This window comes from Mercurialis annua, linkage group LG1-X (genome assembly GCF_937616625.2).
Source record: "Mercurialis annua linkage group LG1-X, ddMerAnnu1.2, whole genome shotgun sequence".
Classification (NCBI taxonomy): Eukaryota; Viridiplantae; Streptophyta; class Magnoliopsida; order Malpighiales; family Euphorbiaceae; genus Mercurialis; species Mercurialis annua.
The window spans coordinates 7,413,692-7,434,502 of NC_065570.1; the positions used below are offsets into that span (position 1 = coordinate 7,413,692).

At 36.5% G+C, this 20,811-nt stretch overlaps 3 protein-coding genes and 1 non-coding gene across 4 annotated transcripts; 1 reads left to right on the plus strand and 3 right to left on the minus strand.

Annotated features, from left to right (window-relative positions):
* The first annotated feature begins 2,526 nt into the window (after window positions 1–2,526).
* Window positions 2,527–9,954, plus strand: LOC126666287 (uncharacterized). The gene is made up of 2 exons (XM_056105786.1): window positions 2,527–7,384; window positions 9,218–9,954. The coding sequence occupies exon 1, from the start codon at window positions 4,345–4,347 to the stop codon at window positions 7,318–7,320; it is 2,976 nt and encodes a 991-aa protein (XP_055961761.1). The 5' UTR covers window positions 2,527–4,344; the 3' UTR covers window positions 7,321–7,384; window positions 9,218–9,954.
* On the minus strand, window positions 4,990–5,096 carry LOC126666459 (small nucleolar RNA R71). The gene has a single exon (XR_007637957.1). It is a non-coding gene; the product is annotated as a small nucleolar RNA R71 (small nucleolar RNA).
* A 6,281-nt stretch (window positions 9,955–16,235) lies between the features above and the next one.
* On the minus strand, window positions 16,236–17,587 carry LOC126686857 (uncharacterized). Its single transcript, XM_056104942.1, has 4 exons — window positions 17,558–17,587; window positions 17,203–17,451; window positions 16,964–17,068; window positions 16,236–16,649 (listed from the first exon to the last, which is right to left on the minus strand). The coding sequence occupies exons 1-4, from the start codon at window positions 17,585–17,587 to the stop codon at window positions 16,236–16,238; spliced, it is 798 nt and encodes a 265-aa protein (XP_055960917.1).
* A 588-nt stretch (window positions 17,588–18,175) lies between these two features.
* LOC126686940 (uncharacterized) lies at window positions 18,176–20,482 on the minus strand. The gene is made up of 5 exons (XM_056104949.1): window positions 20,164–20,482; window positions 19,638–20,034; window positions 19,110–19,478; window positions 18,934–19,033; window positions 18,176–18,859 (listed from the first exon to the last, which is right to left on the minus strand). Exons 1-5 carry the CDS (start codon window positions 20,480–20,482, stop codon window positions 18,176–18,178), a joined length of 1,869 nt encoding a protein of 622 aa, XP_055960924.1.
* Between the last annotated feature and the right edge of the window lie 329 nt (window positions 20,483–20,811).

Sequence of the window (20,811 nt, forward strand, 5' to 3'; positions counted from 1 at the left end):
AATGCATTCAATTTTGATATTAGATTTTGCAAACATTCAATCTGACAATCTTCAACTACTCAGCTTCACTTTTTCCCCAAATCCTGAACCAAAGTTTTACTTTTTTTAAAGAACCTCCAACATTGACATGATTCATTCCTTCCCTATTTTGTTAGTTTTATATCGAACAAAGGATCACTTTACCCCCTGAACTTGGCGCAAAGTATCAAAAACGTCCAAATTAGCAAAACAGTATCACTTTTACCCTGAACTTGTCAAATTTGGTACAAAAACCCCCCTCCCCACTCTCACCTAGGAGAGTGAGACACACTCTCTGATTTAAATGGTGGTTTTTAATGGTAAAAGGTTTAAAATAATCCTAATTCTTTTAATATTTTATAAATTAGTCCATAATAATTAAAAAAAACAATTTATTTTTAAAACCTCATATATCAAAATTATATTAACTAAAAACATAAAGGATCTTTTTGTACTTTTTACAAAAAAAGTCAAATTTTTTTAAAATTCAGATGAGCAGCTGCCGGAAAAAATTTTCCGGCAGCTGCTCATCAGCTGGGTTCGTCTCTCAGGACGAACCCAGTTCTGGGTTCGTCCTGAGAGACGAACCCAGTTCGTCTCTCATCTGAGAGACGAAGTTCGTCTCTCATCTGAGAGACGAAGTTTCGTCTCTCAGATAAGAGACGAATCCAGTTCGTCTCTCATCTGAGAGACGCGGATTTCGTCTCTCAGATGAGAGACGAACAGATCTGTTCGTCTCTCATCTGAGAGACGAGATCTGTTCGTCTCTCATCTGAGAGACGCGGATTTCGTCTCTCAGATGAGAGACGAACAGATCTGTTCGTCTCTCATCTGAGAGACGAACTCAGTTCGTCGACGAACTGAGTTCGTCTCTCAGATGAGAGACGGCTCAGATCCCGGAGGTGGTTGATAGGTCGCTCAAATGGGTTCGGGCGGTGGTGTTTTGAGCGGTTATTGATGGGTTCCGGCGGTGGTTGATAGGTTCCGGCGGTGGTTGATGAGTTTTTAGTGGTGGTTAATGGAGGTGGGATAATGGTGATGGAGGTAGAAGAAGATGGGGTTTAGATTAATTAGGATTAAAATATTCAATTAAAATTCAGTTAATTAGGGTTAATTAGGGTTAATTAGAGTTAATTATTTGAAATTTAGAATCTCACTCTCCAATTAGGGCGCCACATCAGCATAGGGGTGTTTTTGAAACGGTTTGGCCAAGTTCAGGGTAAAAGTGATCCGGTTTCGCTAATTTGGACGTTTTTGATACTTTGCGCCAAGTTCGGGGGGTAAAGTGATCCTTTGTTCGTTTTATATCCCATCCACATTCCACTACCCTAATTCAATGTACTTCTAATCTAGTTATGTTTAATGGATGTACAACTTCTATTTCTTTCTTTCTTATATACTATTTGATTAAAATTTAATAATTTTGGTCTAACTTTAACATAATTTTAAAAAGTATTTAGTAATGGTCTTGTAATATAATACTGCACTGTTTGAATTGAAAAATTTTAGATAGTTTTAAACAAAAAATATTATTTAATAAGAAAAAATATTATGAAAATCCGTAAAATTTAAAATCCTTTAAATCTTTTGTTATTTAAAATCTTACTTTTTAAATAAAAAAAGTTCAAATTCATCACTTTTTATAAAGAGAAGTGATACTAGGTTTTATCATAAAAATATATAGAAAAATTATTGCACGTAACCGTTGCGGCATGTCATTCATGCAACAAACCAATTGTGCGTTAGCCATGTGGAAAAAATCATAATAAAAAAATTAAGTAATAAATGAAATATTCTCTATCGCAAATCCCCATTGACTTGTTGTAATTATGACATTACACATCTAATGCATTGGATAAACACTCAAATATATAACATTAGTAGAAATAGATACAAAATTTGCATTTGCAAAACTACCACTTAACGGTTTTCAAAAATATTGTTTAAAAGTTAAAATTTACAAATATATTTTTTTAATTTGGCTATTATACGTGCAATTTATTGGTAACATACTACCGCCAAATTTTATAGAGAGGTGCACCTCACTTTGCTAAATATTTTGATACCTTTCACTCACCATCACTCGTCGACACTAAATTTACAGTGAAATTCAAAATTCGCCGCTACTCCTCAATTTCGACCGTAGTTTTCGTGCGGTTTTTAATGGCGAGTGATGATTATTGAATATTTAGTGCTTCTGATTCTATAATTTTGGCCTAAAAAATACACGAAAATTAGTTAAAAACTTATCAAAAACAATCAAGAAGTTGCTTTCTACACAATGATAAGTACTGAATTTGATAGTCCATTTTGGTATTCGATTTTTGTTTATAAATTTATCAATTAACGGTTTGGAGATTAAGGAGAAGAAAGATGATAGAATGAAGGAGTCACAATAATAGTCCATTCTAACAACAAGCAACAAAGTACTCATTTCATCTCAAATTTGATACGCATATTTGGTTTATTAAACAGTTATATCCTCATTAATTATGATGGAATTGATAGGAGTATTTTACTCCTATTTAGGGTGTCGTTTCCGCATGCTTTTATTATGATTTATCACGGTTTTATGGTATTCCGAGTGCCTTATTATATGTTTTATTATTTCAGGTACTTTGGAGCATCGCGGAAGCATTTTGATACAAAAGATGGAAAAGTCGACGGAAAAGAGGCGAAAGCTCATTTGCAAGTCTGAAAAACCGACCCCTCTGCACTAATTGGCAAATTGGAACCAGCTAGAAGCCTCAAATGAACTTGTGTTCTTCATGAAAGTTGAAGTAGACGTCACAAGCTTTCCAACGGTTCAAGAATCGACTCAATCGGACATTTCTACGCAAAGTTATGAAGTTTTGAAGATCGGAGCTGAAACCGTAATGCCAAGCTCGAATCGAGCTCACCAAGGCCAAGAGGGAGCTCGATTCGAGCTCACCACTCTGAGTTCCAGAAATTCAAGCTCGAATCGAGCTTGAGGAGCAAAAAATCAAGCTCGATTCGAGCTTAGGCTTGTGTAAAGGGGGAAATTTGATTTCAAATGCTTCAAGGCTTGATTCTCTTTGCTTCTTTGGGCCAAACACTCCTTGAGTGAATGTTTTTCTTTCCTCTTTTGTAAACATATAAAAACCCTTTTATCTCTATTTTAGGTTATGTCATGATTTGGTAGAGAATTGATAGACATCTCATTATTGTAGCAACACTTTCTCTCTAGCTTTAAATCATTGTTCTTATTGTTCTTACTAAAAGTAGTAAAGGATCTTCATAGTTCTTGGTGTTCTTCAAACTAATTTCCAGATTTTGCTATATTGGGAAACTTATTAAATACAAGTATTAGTCTTTTAATTGAAGCTTCATTATCTTGTTCATGTGTTTAAGGTTCATTTATTACTCCAAGGTACTTAATCTTTACTCTATGCCTAATCTTCATTATTGCTTAATTAGTTTTGCCATGATGATGATTAGTAGCTAAACCCCTTGTTTGGGGGTTGTTATGATTGCCATGCTTGATTAAATAGGTGATTAGGGTTAGGGTTTATGGGTGATGTTGGTTGTTGTGCTTCTTGAGCTTAATGCTTAGTATAGGTTGGCCTCTTATTCTTTGCTATGTGGTTTAATTAAGAGGACGAGAGTTAACTAATTAGACTATACCTAGGGGAGTACATGCTTTAGACCTAGATGCATTAGCATGATCTAGGGCTATCTTGGTTGTGGAGTTTGCTTGATTAGTCGGCTCGATTAACTCTATCAAAATCTATGAGCACGAGAGTGGATTAGATTTCGGAATTGTTAATCAAGTTTTGACTCATTCACTTCCGGCTCGAGAGAGCGGAATTGGTTCCGTAGAATAGCTTGACCCGACCTAAGCTCCTATCACCTTGACCCGAACTACCTAGATATGACTTTGGCATGACTAGCAACCTCCAAGCGTTTTTACCCTTAGTTGAATCCTTATTGTTCAATCTTGTTTAATTGCAAGTTTAGTAGTTGTTTACCTTTAGACTTTTGATACTTTGAAAACCATATTCATGTTTGCTAAACGAATTGAATAGCAACTAAAATCACTCTCATCGATAATCACTCTTGAATTCACTCCTTGTGGGTACGATAACTCGGACTTAGGTCCACTCTATTACAAGTTGGGTTTATCCTCAACAAGTTTTTGGCGCCGTTGCCGGGGAGTGACGAGTGTTTATTGATTGATTGAAATTAGTTGTAGTTCGGTCGAGTTAGTTTTATTTTCTGTTTTTGTTACAATTGTTTGTTTTTGCTTTTTTCCGGGTTACGCGTGGTTTGCTTGTTGTTGTTTGTGTAGGATATCAACTATAGTGTATGCACAATACACGAAGGGCTAATCTTCCACTAGAACCGTTTCAAGACAAGCTCGGGGGCTTTGAAAGAAGTGTGAGGCGGGAAAATCGTAGACCCGCTATCATGGAAAATGAGAATGAAGATTTTGAGGAAGGTGAGCGGTTCAATCCTCAAGTGGAAGGAGCGGAACAACATTATCCGCCTCCTCCCCCACTTGAGAATGTGAATCGCCAAAGGCATCAAGAACGCCCAAGGGATGATCGACCCCACTTGCATCCACAAGTGCACAATCAACCAAGACAAACTTTAGGCGAATTCTTTTTGCCGAATGTGGATAATGCCACGTTTGGATGTTTTGCAATGCCGGTTCAAGCGGCAACCTTTGAGATCAAGCCAAGTACGATACAACTTTTAGAGAATCGTTGTGCATTTTACGGGTTGAGTCAAGAGGATCCCAATGCGCACATCGCCAAATTCTTGGGTGTACTCAATACGTTCAAGCTTCATGGGATAACCGCGGATCAAATCAAGTTGAGAATGTTCCCCTTCTCTTTAAGGGACAAGGCTAGCTTATGGCTTCACTCTCTACCCAACGAATCCATCCACAATTGGAGAGAGTTGGCTCAAGCGTTTCTCAACAAATATTTCCCTCATGGCAAGACTACAAAGTTGACCAAGGATATTCTTGAATTTATTCAATTTGAAGGGGAGTCACTTTATGAGGCATGGGAGCGTTTCAAGGATTTACAAAGGAGTGTCCCCCATCATCGGCTCAATAAAGAGCATGTGATCCAAATCTTCTATGATGGGACGACTATTACTACTAGAGCAACAATTGATGCGGCTTCGGGCGGATCACTAATGCAAAAGACGTATGAAGAGGCACTAGAATTGGTGGAAAAGTTGGCGATAGTTAGTAGCACTTGGGGCCCTATTGATAGAAGAGCGCCATCTACTCAAAAGTCGGTAATGACTCTTGATCAAGTGAGGGAAATGGAGGCCATAAAAGCAACTAATGCTTCTCTACAAGCACAAGTGGATGCCCTCAAGAAACAAGTTGCTCCAAGAAACGCACCGGTCGCCTATGTTCAAGTGGGATGTGAGCATTGTGGGGACTACAACCATAGTAGTGGGGAGTGTTATGCCACGGGGAAAGCTTGGAGTGAGCAAGTGAACTATGTTGGGGGCCAAGGGCAAGCTAATGACCCGTACTCTAATACCTACAACCCCGGATGGAGGAATCATCCTAACTTTGGATGGAGAAACCAAGAAGGTCAAGGCAATGCTCAAGCCTCCAACCAAGCGGGTCCTAGTTTTCAAGGAGGAAATAGACCTCAATATCAACAACAACCACAAGGTCAATACCACAACAACCAACACCAAGGGAATAATTATGGTGGTAGACCACAATACCCTCCCGGTTTCCAACAACCAAGGAACACGGATGAGGGAAACATGCTTGCCAAATTGATGGAGAAATTTGAAAAGATGGAGGTTGAAAATAGGCAACTTCACAATGAAAATAGGCAAAGGGAGAAGAACCAAGCTTCCACCATCCATCACTTAGAGACTCAAATCTCACAAATGGCACTTTCGCTTCAAGGTAGACCTCAAGGGGGATTGCCCTCTACTACGGAAAACAATCCTAGAGAGCATGTGAAAGCCATCAAAGTTGTGGAACTTCGAAGCGGTAGAGTCCTTGATGTTGATCATGATAAGGATCTTGAAAAAGCTAATGGCAAGAGGCCAATGATTGTGGAGGTTGAGCCTCAAGTGGTAATAGATGTTGCAAGCTCTAGTCAAGAGCTACCAAAGTCGTGTGAGGAGGTGGCTATTGATATTGATGTTGAAGAACCATATGTGAGGCCACCACCACCACCACCTTTTGTGCCTAAAATACCATTCCCAAGCCGGTTGAGAAAGGCTCCGGATAATGAAAAGTTTCATAAGTTTCTTGAAATATTCAAGAAACTTCAAATAAGCATGAGCCTAGGGGATGCCTTGCGAGAGATGCCCCAATACGCTAAGTTCTTGAAAGACATAATTATGAACAAGCGAAGTTGGGAACAAGGCGGAACAATTCCTCTAACGGAAAGTTGTAGTTCTATTATCCAAAGCAATCTACCGACCAAGCTACAAGATACAGGGAGTTTCACGATTCCTTGCTTAATTGGCACTTCTACTTCTCTTAATTGTCTTTGCGATTTAGGTGCAAGTATAAATCTAATGCCGTTGTGTCTTTTCAGGAAAATATGTGGAAACCAACCGATAAAACAAACTTCCATGATGCTCCAATTGGCCGACCATTCGCTCAAGAGACCGCACGGGGTTGCGGAAGACGTGCTAGTAAAAGTGGGCAAGTTCATCTTTCCGGTGGACTTTGTTGTGCTTGATTATGCGGTCGACAAAGATTGCCCCATGATTCTCGGGCGTCCTTTTTTGAATACGGGGAGAGCATTGGTTGATGTTAATGGGGGGAAGATAACATTAAGAATGAATGATGAGAGCATGGTGTTTGACATCAAGCATGGCAAAAGCAAGTGTGAGGAGGAGAAATGCATGAAGATTGATACTATTGAGCCCACATTCCATGTGCCTATGAAGGAGGTTCCTATGAAAGAACCCGAGGTTGTGTGTGCAAAAATCAAGACAACACCTCATGTCAAGCCACGCAAGGGAAAACCAAGACGTTGGGCATCATGGAAGTTGAAGCTCAACGGGATAGCAAACGCAAGCAAGAGACAAATATGCACGGAAGTTGCTACTCTTGGTGAGTACGTCCAAGTTCGAACCTCTCAAGTACATTCACAAGCGGGGAAGTTGATTTCTAAGTGGAGCGGGCCGTTTAAAACACGGCGCAAATTGGATAATGATTTGATTGAGTTGGAGGGGGCCAATGGAGATGTTTTTAAGGTGCTTGGAGAATGGTGCAAACCATATCCTAGAGTGTTGATCGATGAAAGTCGCGAGCAAGTCGCTCTTTTTGATCCTCCATGATTTTGAGGATCGATAGTCGAGCTTTCGACTTAAAACAAGCGCACTTGGGAGGCATTCCCAAGAGGTTCGATTTCTTTTCTTGTCATTTATATTTTGTTACTTATTTTTAGTGTTTCATTTATGTTTTTGTGTGTTCGATTGAACACACAAGATTTGATTTTCTAAACTCAACTCCAATTCAATTTTTATTTGTCTAATTTCTTAGCATTGAGGACATTGCATCGAAATGTGTGAGGAGGGTTGGAAAATTGAATGTAGTTGCGTAGGATTGTTTGTTTTGATGTTTTTTCTTTTTCGTTGTTAATTTTAGTTGTTTGTGTGTTTTTGATGTTTTGTTTAGGAGAATTTTGGTCGAATCTTTGAGCATGACCCTTAGCTTAATTTTGTATCATGTTAGCTAAGTTGATCAAGTACTTGCATTATATCAATTGTCATGTTCTAGTTAATGAATCATTGAATGGTTTTTCTTGTTCTAACAATTGTTGTTGATGATTGCTTAGTGAAATGCCAATTATATGACATAAGTTGATAAGATTAGGGTGAAATCACTTGTTAGCAACAATTGACCCTAAATGCATGACCAACGAGCTTGATGCGGATACATGATGTGTATGTAGTAAAATTGTTGAATTTTAGGAAATTGGGTATATGTGGCATGATTGTTGTAGTTCTAGCATTGGTTAAAACACACCCAAGTCTTGAGTTTTTTCGAGCCTATTTTGTTGTTGTGTTTTGCATGTTTAGTCCTAGAACTTGCTCATATCTCCGGGCAAGATTGTATTGTTGAGTTTTTGGCAATTAGGTGATAATGGCAATTAGGATTACACACTTCTCCAACCCACTCAAAAAGCCTACCCCTTTTCCCCTAGATAACACAATTTGAGCCTTAACCAAATTTTTTGTTTAAACCACAATTTTCACACAAATCAACCTTTTTCAAAATTTTACCTCTAAAACACCCTAACTTGACTTGAAATAGTTCATATAAAAACATAAGGAAACTCTAGCTTGATGAACTATTGAAAAAAGTGAACTAAGTGCTAAAAATATAAGTTAATGCCTTAGAGAAAGAAATAAAAAAAAAACATGAAAAAGAAAACAAAAGAAAAAAGAGAGAAATTGAAGAAAAGAAAAGAAAGAAAGAATAAACAAAGGCATGAAAAGTTCTCATTTGTTAAAAAGTTCACTTGTATGAAAATTTCCAAGCTAGACCAAGTAAAAGAGTGCAATTGTTATTCAAGTCAAGTTTTTAGCAAAAATCTATCTTTTTACCTACCCCTAACCCTTAGCCCCATTATAACCCTTGAAAGTCCATTTGATAGTTGCCGAAAACCGAACTAAGTAGTGGAGTCCGGAATTTGAGCAAGCCTATGGTGACTATTACATGTGTTCTTTGTATACTCTTTGTTATCTTGAGCGAGTGAAATCTAGTGAGGAATACGCCATTGCTTGTAGTAGAACATTTATGCCGTGTTGTGCCCAACGTAGCTTGAATCCGATTTGTATACACGTCCCGCATAAGATAGCAAGTTTGTAATATAGAATGGTCGATAAGCATGCTTCTGTGATTGTAACCTTGATGCTATCAATTTATGTCATTGACATTGCATTTCTCACTTGTTTGCATCACTCTTAGTTGTTAGGTCGGGAATCATTCGTTTGGTAATTCATTAGTTGGAACATTGTGTATGATATATATGCGGGTTTGAAGTTATTAGCTAGCATGCGTCTCCGAGTAAGATTCATTTCTTGCTTGAGGACAAGCAAGGTTTAGTGTGAGGAGGTTTGATAGGAGTATTTTACTCCTATTTAGGGTGTCGTTTCCGCATGCTTTTATTATGATTTATCACGGTTTTATGGTATTCCGAGTGCCTTATTATATGTTTTATTATTTCAGGTACTTTGGAGCATCGCGGAAGCATTTTGATACAAAAGATGGAAAAGTCGACGGAAAAGAGGCGAAAGCTCATTTGCAAGTCTGAAAAACCGACCCCTCTGCACTAATTGGCAAATTGGAACCAGCTAGAAGCCTCAAATGAACTTGTGTTCTTCATGAAAGTTGAAGTAGACGTCCCAAGCTTTCCAACGGTTCAAGAATCGACTCAATCGGACATTTCTACGCAAAGTTATGAAGTTTTGAAGATCGGAGCTGAAACCGTAATGCCAAGCTCGAATCGAGCTCACCAAGGCCAAGAGGGAGCTCGATTCGAGCTCACCACTCTGAGTTCCAGAAATTCAAGCTCGAATCGAGCTTGAGGAGCAAAAAATCAAGCTCGATTCGAGCTTAGGCTTGTGTAAAGGGGGAAATTTGATTTCAAATGCTTCAAGGCTTGATTCTCTTTGCTTCTTTGGGCCAAACACTCCTTGAGTGAATGTTTTTCTTTCCTCTTTTGTAAACATATAAAAACCCTTTTATCTCTATTTTAGGTTATGTCATGATTTGGTAGAGAATTGATAGACATCTCATTATTGTAGCAACACTTTCTCTCTAGCTTTAAATCATTGTTCTTATTGTTCTTACTAAAAGTAGTAAAGGATCTTCATAGTTCTTGGTGTTCTTCAAACTAATTTCCAGATTTTGCTATATTGGGAAACTTATTAAATACAAGTATTAGTCTTTTAATTGAAGCTTCATTATCTTGTTCATGTGTTTAAGGTTCATTTATTACTCCAAGGTACTTAATCTTTACTCTATGCCTAATCTTCATTATTGCTTAATTAGTTTTGCCATGATGATGATTAGTAGCTAAACCCCTTGTTTGGGGGTTGTTATGATTGACATGCTTGATTAAATAGGTGATTAGGGTTAGGGTTTATGGGTGATGTTGGTTGTTGTGCTTCTTGAGCTTAATGCTTAGTATAGGTTGGCCTCTTATTCTTTGCTATGTGGTTTAATTAAGAGGACGAGAGTTAACTAATTAGACTATACCTAGGGGAGTACATGCTTTAGACCTAGATGCATTAGCATGATCTAGGGCTATCTTGGTTGTGGAGTTTGCTTGATTAGTCGGCTCGATTAACTCTATCAAAATCTATGAGCACGAGAGTGGATTAGATTTCGGAATTGTTAATCAAGTTTTGACTCATTCACTTCCGGCTCGAGAGAGCGGAATTGGTTCCGTAGAATAGCTTGACCCGACCTAAGCTCCTATCACCTTGACCCGAACTACCTAGATATGACTTTGGCATGACTAGCAACCTCCAAGCGTTTTTACCCTTAGTTGAATCCTTATTGTTCAATCTTGTTTAATTGCAAGTTTAGTAGTTGTTTACCTTTAGACTTTTGATACTTTGAAAACCATATTCATGTTTGCTAAACGAATTGAATAGCAACTAAAATCACTCTCATCGATAATCACTCTTGAATTCACTCCTTGTGGGTACGATAACTCGGACTTAGGTCCACTCTATTACAAGTTGGGTTTATCCTCAACAGGAATCATTCAGAAATTAAATAAAAGATATGAAAAAATAAAATTTACTACTACATTAAATACAGATAATTGTAATATTTTTCATAAATTAACTCATTTACCTAAACTTTAAAAAAACATATTCATTAAAAAAAACTCAATTTGATGATCAGAATTACCTAACATATCAATTACTAAACTTTAAAATTAAACTAATTATATATCTATATATTACTTATAAATTTAAGGGTTAATTCCAGAAAAATATCACGAATTTCACACGAAATTTCATTTAATCAAGACTTTTGAAATTTATCATATAAAACCATGAACTATCAGTTTTTTTAAATCTATTACCGTTTATTTTCCGGCTAATTATTACCTTTCATTTTTTTTCAAATCTGTGGGATTCCACATGTCAGCAAAAATATACCGGAAATTAATTTGGTGATATATTTGAAAAAAAAATGAAAGTTCATGATTTTATATAGTATTTTTTAAAAATTATGATTAAATTTTTTGTTAATATGTAAATGTAAGTATATATTAGTTATTTATTTTTATTTATTTTAAAATTTTAAAATTTTAATTTTAAAATATACGTAGCATTAAAAGTATTTTTAAATTCATTTGATTTTTGTTTTTTACATATAATAGTTGGGTCCATTACAAATTTATAAAAAAGAGTCTCCACCATGTGGAATGTCTGAGAATGACAATGATGCAAATGTTTAAATGTAAATGTACCCTAAGAAAGCATAAAATGGGCATTGGTGCAGGTTTGGCAGGAAAGAAAGAAATAGTATGAATTTGGGGTAATTAAGTAAATGTGGAAATGATTGAGGGGTAGATAGTGAATAATGCCATTTATGGGAAAGTCCCAAATTCTGTGACATTGCCCACTGACTCAATAAACTCTACACTGACTCATAGGGAAGGCTGTAAAAGAAAGGCATTGGAAATTGTACCCTAACCCCTCTCTTACCCTATCATTTACCCACTTGGGTCCCTCCCTTTTAATGAATTTCAGACTTCATCATTTCCAATTACATTTGTGACCCCAATGTCATTATACTTTTCCATTTATGAACTTTATCTACCTTATTATTTCTTGCAAAATCCCATTCCATCGTTTTGGCGTTTCTTCTTAAAAAAAAAAAAAAAAAAAACCATTCTGGTATAATTGGGGGTGTAAACTGGCTAAGCCTAGCCCGAGTTAGGTCAAGCTCGAGCTCAAATTTAAATGTGCTTTACAGATTCGAACTCGAGTTTGAACGGGCTGAAATTTTAAAAATCTAGCTCGAGCTCGAACAACATTTGAGCTATTCGAGCTCAACCTCGGGTTAAATTTAATAAAAATGAAAAACAATTATGAAAAAAAATCAAATTTGATGTATTTCAATTATTTTTCACTTTACATTATGCAATTTAAACAGTTTTTATGATGCATACCCAAAAATTGAGGTGTAAAAATTTAATATAATGATAATAAAATTATTATTGTTATTTTATAACAAGCTTGTTTAGGCTCCTGAGTCTCACGAGTCTCACTAATTGATACTCGAGCCGATCTCGAAGTTTTTTCGAGTCGATCTCGAGTAACTCACGAGTGACTCAACTCGTTTATACCCTTAAGTATAATATGACCTCCGTCCAAATCGAGAGTCACTATTTTAATTTTTTATTCTAAATTATAAGCAGTCGGTTATTGTTTGAACAATAAATTATTCTATAAATCCTCATTCATTATAATGGAATTTCATTAAAAATAAACAAAAGATACTAAAATTAGATAAACTAACTTTCTAAATATTTAAATATATCTTAAATTGTTTATCAATTTGGTACGGAGTAAATATTTTTTAAGTCTAATAAAGACAATATCTTTTTCTTTTAAATCACTTAATAAAAAATTAGATTGTTATAAATTTTAAATTTTCTTTAATTAATCTAAAAATAAATTGATCAAAATGACCGAAAGCGAGTTATTTAATATTAATCACAAATTTAAAGATTAAATTATTCAAAAAATTATACCTCAAATATAGTTTTTAAAAATATTACAAAAATTTAAAATTCATTTTTTTTCTATTTATATTGAATGGCAAATGACTTTATTTAATTGATAAAAATTAAAGATGACGACTATACCTTCTCACATTTGGTCAGAATCACTAGTTTTTTTTTATAATATTAAAGGTCAATTGTTTTTTCTCTGATGTTTGATTGAAATTACTAGTATCCTCTTCTATAAGCTGGTATATTTATTCCAAAAAATAAAAATAACCTAACTCATAAATTTATTTTTCTTTCACAATAATCCAAAAAATTGTAATATAATATAAAATAAATTATGATAAACAACAACAACGTATTTATAATTTTTCTAATTTATGTTTGAGAAAATAAATAAATTATACTTGATATCTTTTGAAAATTAATTAGATATAATATATTTTATTTTGGTTCTATTTATAAATTCTACAATTTAATATATTTGTTTAATATGACTTAATTTTGAATTATAAATTCTTAAAATTTTAAACCAAGAAGATATTAAATTTTAACTTTTTTAATGAACAGAAGTATATGTATTTTTTTTATTTTTTGGAACATTATAAACAAAATTATGGTTGAAAAATAATTAAAATTATTGTAAAATTTTATTTGATATTTTTAATAATTTTATAGATTTATTTAAAAGGAAAAGAGTTTTTGGCAAATAAACCTTTTGACTAAACTAAACAATAGAATTGACTAACGAAAGAAAATAATACTCCCTCCGTTTCAAAATAATAGTCCACTTTTTTCTTTTCACACGGTTTAAAAAACATAATTAATGCTCTATTTTTTCACAAATTTATCTTCATTTTTCCTATCATACCCTTATGAAATGTTACAAGTATAGGCTAATAGCAATAAATAATAAGGACAATATAAAAAATAAACACTTTAAATTGTGATTTAAAAAGAAAGTGAACTATTATTTTGGAATAAAAAAAATAAAAAAAGGGGCTATTGTTTTGAAACAGAGGTAGTAATTAATTTAATCATTAATTTTTTGAAAATCATGGAAAAACTAATTATTGTAATCCAATGTTGAGAAAAATAATAGCTAAAAATTAATAAATTTAAGGAGTGAATTGATAAAATAAAGTTTCTTTTAGTGTTAATAGTGAAAGTTCAAGGGGCAAATACTCTTTCTGTTTTAAATAAAAAATACAGTAATCCAGAAGAAGGGGTAGATTTGGGGATTGAAAATAATGAGGTTGATCTGGCGACTGGCACGCCGCTGCTCCACGCACTTAATGGCAGCTGAGTTTTGCAGTACTTTTACCACCTTTTGACACGACTTACGGGGCGAGAGTGCTACGGCTTAGACCATTTCTGGCCGTAGGATATTTTTTGTCAGATCTTCTTTTTCCTATAATGAATCCATCATCTTAAAAACAAAATTAATAATTTCGCTCTACTTTTATTGGTCAATAAAATCCATTTTTGGATTTAAAAGATTGTCCAGTAGCCTAAATATTTAAACATGTTTCCAGTCGTCGACGTTCTAAAAGTGAAGTTAATAATGGTTAATACGACTGTTAGAATATAGAGTGTTTATACCATACAACCGTTGTGCCACGTCATTTTTACGTCAAGCCAATGAATATTTCTGATAGGAAATCTTTTAATTATTACTTATTTTTTTTATCATTCAATTTTTCACATGGCTAACTGATTATTGGTTTGTTGCAATGACATGACGTAACGGTTGTGTGGTATAATTATTCTAGAATATGATATATCGATTACAAAGCTGATGTGATAACGCTGTAATATAAGAGTTAGGTCAAAATCGCAAAAAATGTGAAGTTCTGTCATTGACGATTACAAAGAAAACGTCGATGATTCGCCGATTTCGATGAAACATGAGCTAACATATAAACACGTTAACGATTTGAGTTGTATTATTTAGTGGTTGTAATAAGAATAATTTTAATGTGTAAATTGATAATTTTTGCGCGTTCGATGGAAATTGTGAGATTCGCACGATTTAGGGATATTTGTGTTGACAACGAGATTTTGACGAGATTTACGTAACGCAAACTGAACGTTGCCAAATAACTTTTAAGCTTCCTTAATGATGTTTATGGGATGAAATGTCTGATTACGATATAAAAATATTGTGTTAAGCTTACAAGCGTTTGACGTTAACTTAGAATTATCAGTTAGGCTTCAAATTGTTTTCAAACGTTGTTTTTTATTAATGATTATGAAATGTTTTCAGTTGGTTATATGACGTTTGAAATGTTAACAATCAGGCCTAAAGAGCATGTGGCCTCGGCCGAGGGGTTATGATTGATTTTTACGTCAAGTCTTGAGTCATTACATTTGGTTGACGTAAAGAGAAATGTATTTTGAGAAAATGAGTTTAAAATGTCAGAACCGGAGTTTACGAATTTGGTCGACAAGACTGTGAAAAAAATTCTAAAGTGTTTTTGAAAACAAATTAGATCGACTATCAGTTAGCGAGAAACAGTATGAGAACGTGAATAAGGGTATACGTGTTACTGTTATGTAATGTTGTGATTGGTCCGAGTCTATAGTCAATTGTAGAGTTAGAACGTTATCCTTATATGTTAAGATATTGATAGATCCGACGAGTTCAAAAGTCTCGAGATCAGAGCAATACTTAATAGGAACGATTTTAGAGTTTAACAAAATAAGTGTGAGTTTATATATTTACTATTGAATATTAATAAAGTGTATTGTTTTAAAATTGAGATGCTTTATTTAATCACATTGCATCTGAATGGTTTTCAACACTATTATGGATCTAATGGAACGTGCTACTTATTGGGCATCTATGACACTATGTGCGCACTTTCACTACTAAAAAACAGTGGTTTAGCGACGGAATATTCCGTCGCTAAACCCTTGCATTCCGTCGCTAATGGTGATTAGCGACGGAATGGCGACGGATTAAGTCCGTCGCCACAATGTTGGTCGCTAAACAAGTAGCGACCAACATTTTCAATCCGTGGCAAAGTTAGCGACGGAATTTCCGTCGCCAAATTTGCCAATCCGTCGCCAATTAGTCTCATTTGGAGACGAATTCTGAGACTAATTGGCGACGGATATAGATATATTAGCGACGGATTATCCGTCGCTAAATGTGACCGGTTAGCGACGGATATTTCCGTCGCTAACCGGTCACAGTTCGTCTCACTGTGTTCATTATAGCGACGGATATTTCCGTCGCTAAACCTGACAATTCCGTCGCCAATTTTGTATTATTTTGGCAAATTTCTGCCGTTTTCTGTTGTTTTTTTGTTTCACTGATGTTTAAAACCTGCTAAATACAATAATTAAATTTTATTTTAGATTACACCTATTTGAAACTGAATAAAAGTATATATATATAAAATAAAATATCAAATTATACATAAAACGTTGTCTGAAAAAAAACATCGTACATAATATATTTTAGAAAACAAAATAAACAGGAAACTACAAATCTGTAGTATCGCCACCGTCTGGCGGAGGAGGGGGAAACTGTGGCTGATACTCTGGTGGGAGATTCGGCATCATCCGTGCAATCTCATCACGTATCATCTGTGCCATGCTGGCCTGCTGCGCCGCCAACCGCTGCTCAACCTGCCGCAGGCCCTCCTGGATGCCGGCCTGCACACGGCGCTCGACCTCCTCATCCGCCTGCTGTGATGTCCGTGAAGAGCTGCCTCTCTGCGGTCTGATACTCGGGCCTACATATCTGCTGGTAGCCGAATCCAGGCCGTACACCCGATGCTTCTTGTTGACGCCCTCGATATCCATAAATATCTGCGTCTCATCCACAGGACTCGAGGTGCTCCCCTCTCCGGTCGGCGACTGTGTCGCAGCAGCAAGCCTCTCAGCGATGGCGTCCTAGGTACAAAACAATTACAAAACATATCAGTTTAGTTTTATAACAAATAAAAAAACATAACAATTTATAAATAATTCTAATTATTCAGGAAATTTCGGCAGCATTTCCTCTGTAATATGAACATCACCCATTTTTCAGGGAAGTCCTGCAAGCAAATTACAGCAAATTACAATATATAACCCAACCAACCAAATATATTAAGTTCTAATTACACAAACGTTAAGCCTATACAGTTTAACACTTCATATATAATATATTCAACACTTAAGCCTATATACACAACTTATAGAATTTTAATGTGATAAGGACTTACAGTCATATCCTGAACCCTCTTGTCGACTGGTTTCTTCTCAGCCTTCGTTTTATGAAGGCGACTGTACAGCTCTGTCGCAGTCGGCTTCCGGCCGAGCTCCTTAGCCTATCAGAAAAATACAGATTTATTAAGTATTAAAATAAAACAAATACGTTATTTAAGTAATTTAATTACTGATTAGAAACAAACCATCACATCCATATGCTTGATAGCAGAGCGAGATCCTTGGTATGGCGGACAGGACCAGAACCGGGGCCCGCAGGCTCACTCATCCGGTTTGCCCGAGCTGTCTCTGACTTCTTTTTCTCCTTCTCTGTGTCCCAAAATGCATTCCAGGCTTCCCAGATCTCCTGATTCACAGATGTATGCTTCTTTTGCATTTTCCTCATCTTGTGGATGTTGTCTTTGTACCGGGTGGCTGCATGGGTCATGAAGACCCGTCTGATTACCTTCTCGCTGTACGCAGAGTCATCCCACCAGAACTTCTTCTGCAAACAGTAATAACATGAGCTTTGAGTTAGAATTTTCACAAATACTAAAACTTAAATATATTAAACTGAAAATTTAATTACCTGAAATTCCTGAAAATAGAACTCCCTCTGATCCGCTGTCAGAAAGCGCCATGCTGATCCAGTCTCGAACCAGCACTGCCTGAAAATATCCCGGATAGCCCGAGAAACAGGCCCAAAGTCCAGCAACATTGTCCTGTGATTTAATAAGCATAATTTACTTTACATACATATTAATTCCATACTAAAAATCAAAAAAATTAAAAAAACTTTAATCATACCTGCTAGGGTCCGGACGAACCATCGCCCTACCCTGGTTGTCCAAAATGGCCGGGGGCTCGCCTGCCTCACGCTCCTGCAAAGGCTGAACAGGTCCTCCAGCCTCCTCACGATGCTGCTCCTCAACGGGCTCGGTAGGGTCCCCCCGTCCTCGGCCTGATCCTCGGCCTGATCCTCGGCCTGATCCTCGGCCTGATCCTCGGCCTGATCCTCGGCCTGAGCCTCCGCCTGAGCCTCGACCCCTCATACCTGCACTAATTGTCAAGTTAATTGTTCCAAAACTAAACAACACATTATAAAACTACATACGTGAAACATATAACTAAGAAATATGAATTCAATTTAAAATAGTACACTTGAATAAATAATTATAAAACATAATTATAATTAAGAAACATGCTAATACATAAAATACTCTAAGCTACTAAAGTTCTTCAATTTCATCTTCATCTGATGAGGATGCGATAAAGTCAGATTCTGTTTCATCAGGAGGCACGAACAACGCATCTTCTTCAGCTTCTCCGTTGTCATCAGCTAAATATGTCGAATTGTCGTCCGTTGCAACAATGAGAGGATTTTCTTCTATCACGTCTTGAAAAGCCGGGATAATCCCCTCGGGCATGTCAAGTTCAGATCTTGCCTTTGTCCTGCAAACTGCCCACCAATTTAATTTATCCATTCTTTTACTAGGATATGGCAGGTAATGAACCTGGTCGGCCTGTTCGGCTAAGATGAATGGTTCATACTTATTGTATCTCCTTCTGTTATTAATATCCACCATGTTGTATTTTTTGTTACTAATTGTGCCAGAATTTCGTGTTGGGTCAAACCACTCGCATTTAAATAAGACAGTCGTCTTCATTGGAAGAGCCGGATACTCCAGCTCAATTATGTCTGTCAGAACTCCATAAAAGTCATTTTCGCTGTCGACATATTGAGTTCCCTTCACGCAGACTCCACTATTCGTAGTAAGCTGTTCCTCCCCATAAGCTTGAGTCTGAAACTTAAATCCGTTTACACGGTACCCCTTAAATGTTCTTACTGATCTAAGAGGTCCTTTAGCGAGACTAAGAATAAAGGGATTAGTACAAACAGTTGGATCTTGCACCTGTAGCGTAAAAGTGTATTATAAATCAGAACTTTTTATTGAAAGAATCGAAAAGTATTTTGTAAAATACATACGTATTGTTGAAACCAGTAGGCAAATTGACTCTCGAACTTCGCTTCAATTTGAGAGATGGTGATTTCAGGGTTTTCTCTGCGCAACTCGCCTTCGAAAACCCTTAGTTAAGAAGAAAACAATTATTACAAGCTGAATAATTATTGGATATGACATTGACAACTGTATTAAAGCTTACTCTCTGTAATTTTCAATTTCTGAACAATTCAACAGAACATATGTCCGAGCAGCAACAATCTCAGAATCTTCAAGATATCTCTTGCGGCAAGCACCCACTGATTGCCCGTGCGGCTTGAAAATAGATAGTCTGTCGACATCGTCATCGACTTCAATGTCATAAACTTCATTCCTTTGCGGCCGCTCAGGTATCATTGGGTCACCTTCTGAAAAGTAATAAGCTGCAAATTTTGCGGTTTCTTCATTCAAGTATCCGCTACCGATGCTTCCTTCCACCCTCCCTTTATTGCTGACTTTTTTTTCCAGCTTTCTCAAATATCTGATTCCACATTCCTCAGTTAGTGAACATGACATGTCAATACATATACTGCTACACAGAATTGAGAAAATTCAATTACTTTACCTTTCAAATGGATACATCCAGCGATACTGAACCGGACCTGCCATCATAGCTTCGTACGGCAGATGTACGGGTAGATGTTCCATGGAGTCAAAAAAGCTGGGCGGAAAAATACGTTCCAGCTTGCACAGTATCTTTGGGATTTCCAGCCTCATACGATCTAGATCTATCTCTGTTAGAGACGTGGAGGTTAACTCACGAAAGAAGATACTCAGCTCTGTTAAAGGCTCCCAGACTTCCTTCGGTAATAGCTCACGGAGAGCGATTGGCAGAAGTCTTTGCATAAAAATGTGGCAGTCGTGACTTTTCATTCCATGCATTTTCAGACCGATTGTATCAACACATCTGGACAAGTTGGACGCGTAGCCATCTGGAAACCTTATTAACTTAATCCACTCAAGTAAAGATTTTTTCCCGTCCCTGTCCAAAGCATACATCGCCTTAGGAAATCTCCCAGTAACCGGATCTTTAGCTAACTCAGGCCGATCACATATGTCATTCAACTCTTCTCTAGATTTTGCATGGTCTTTCGTTTTCCCGGGAACATTTAGTACCGTATTGAAAATGTTGCCGAATACGTTTTTCTCAATGTGCATGGCATCGAGATTGTGACGAATGAGATTTGTTTTCCAATACGGCAAATCCCAGAAAATACTTTTTTTATTCCAACCATAATTTTCCGACTTCGCAGCATTATTTTTCTCAGCCCCAAATTCATATGCCTTCATAAACCCCAGACTGTCCACCTCTGCCAACAATTCTTCTCCGGTTTTTGGGTGTCCGAATTCTTTGTTTACGGTTTTCCCTTTACGGAATTGAGTTGTGTTACGACGGTACGGGTGACCACGAGGCAAGAACTTTCTGTGGCAGTCAAACCACGACTGTTTTCTACTCCCTTTCAGCGTGAAAGCATCTGTATTTTCCATGCAGTGAGGGCAAGCCAGTCTCCCAGATGTGTTCCAGCCAGCCAACATTGAATAAGCGGGAAAATCATTAATTGTCCACATCAGTGCCGCTTTCATTTGAAAATTTTGTCGCCTATGAACGTCTAATGTCTGGACTCCAAATTCTCAAAGTTGGTTTAGCTCAGCTATCAACGGCTGCAGGAAAATATCCATTTGATGTTTAGGATTTCGAGGCCCAGGGACAATAACAGTTAAAAACATGAACTCATCTTTCATACACATTCCTGGAGGGAGATTGTAAGGTGTCAAAATTACTGGCCATGATGAATAATTCTGCCCGAAGGCCCCAAATGGTTGAAACCCATCAGTACACAAGCCTAGTCTGATATTTCGAATTT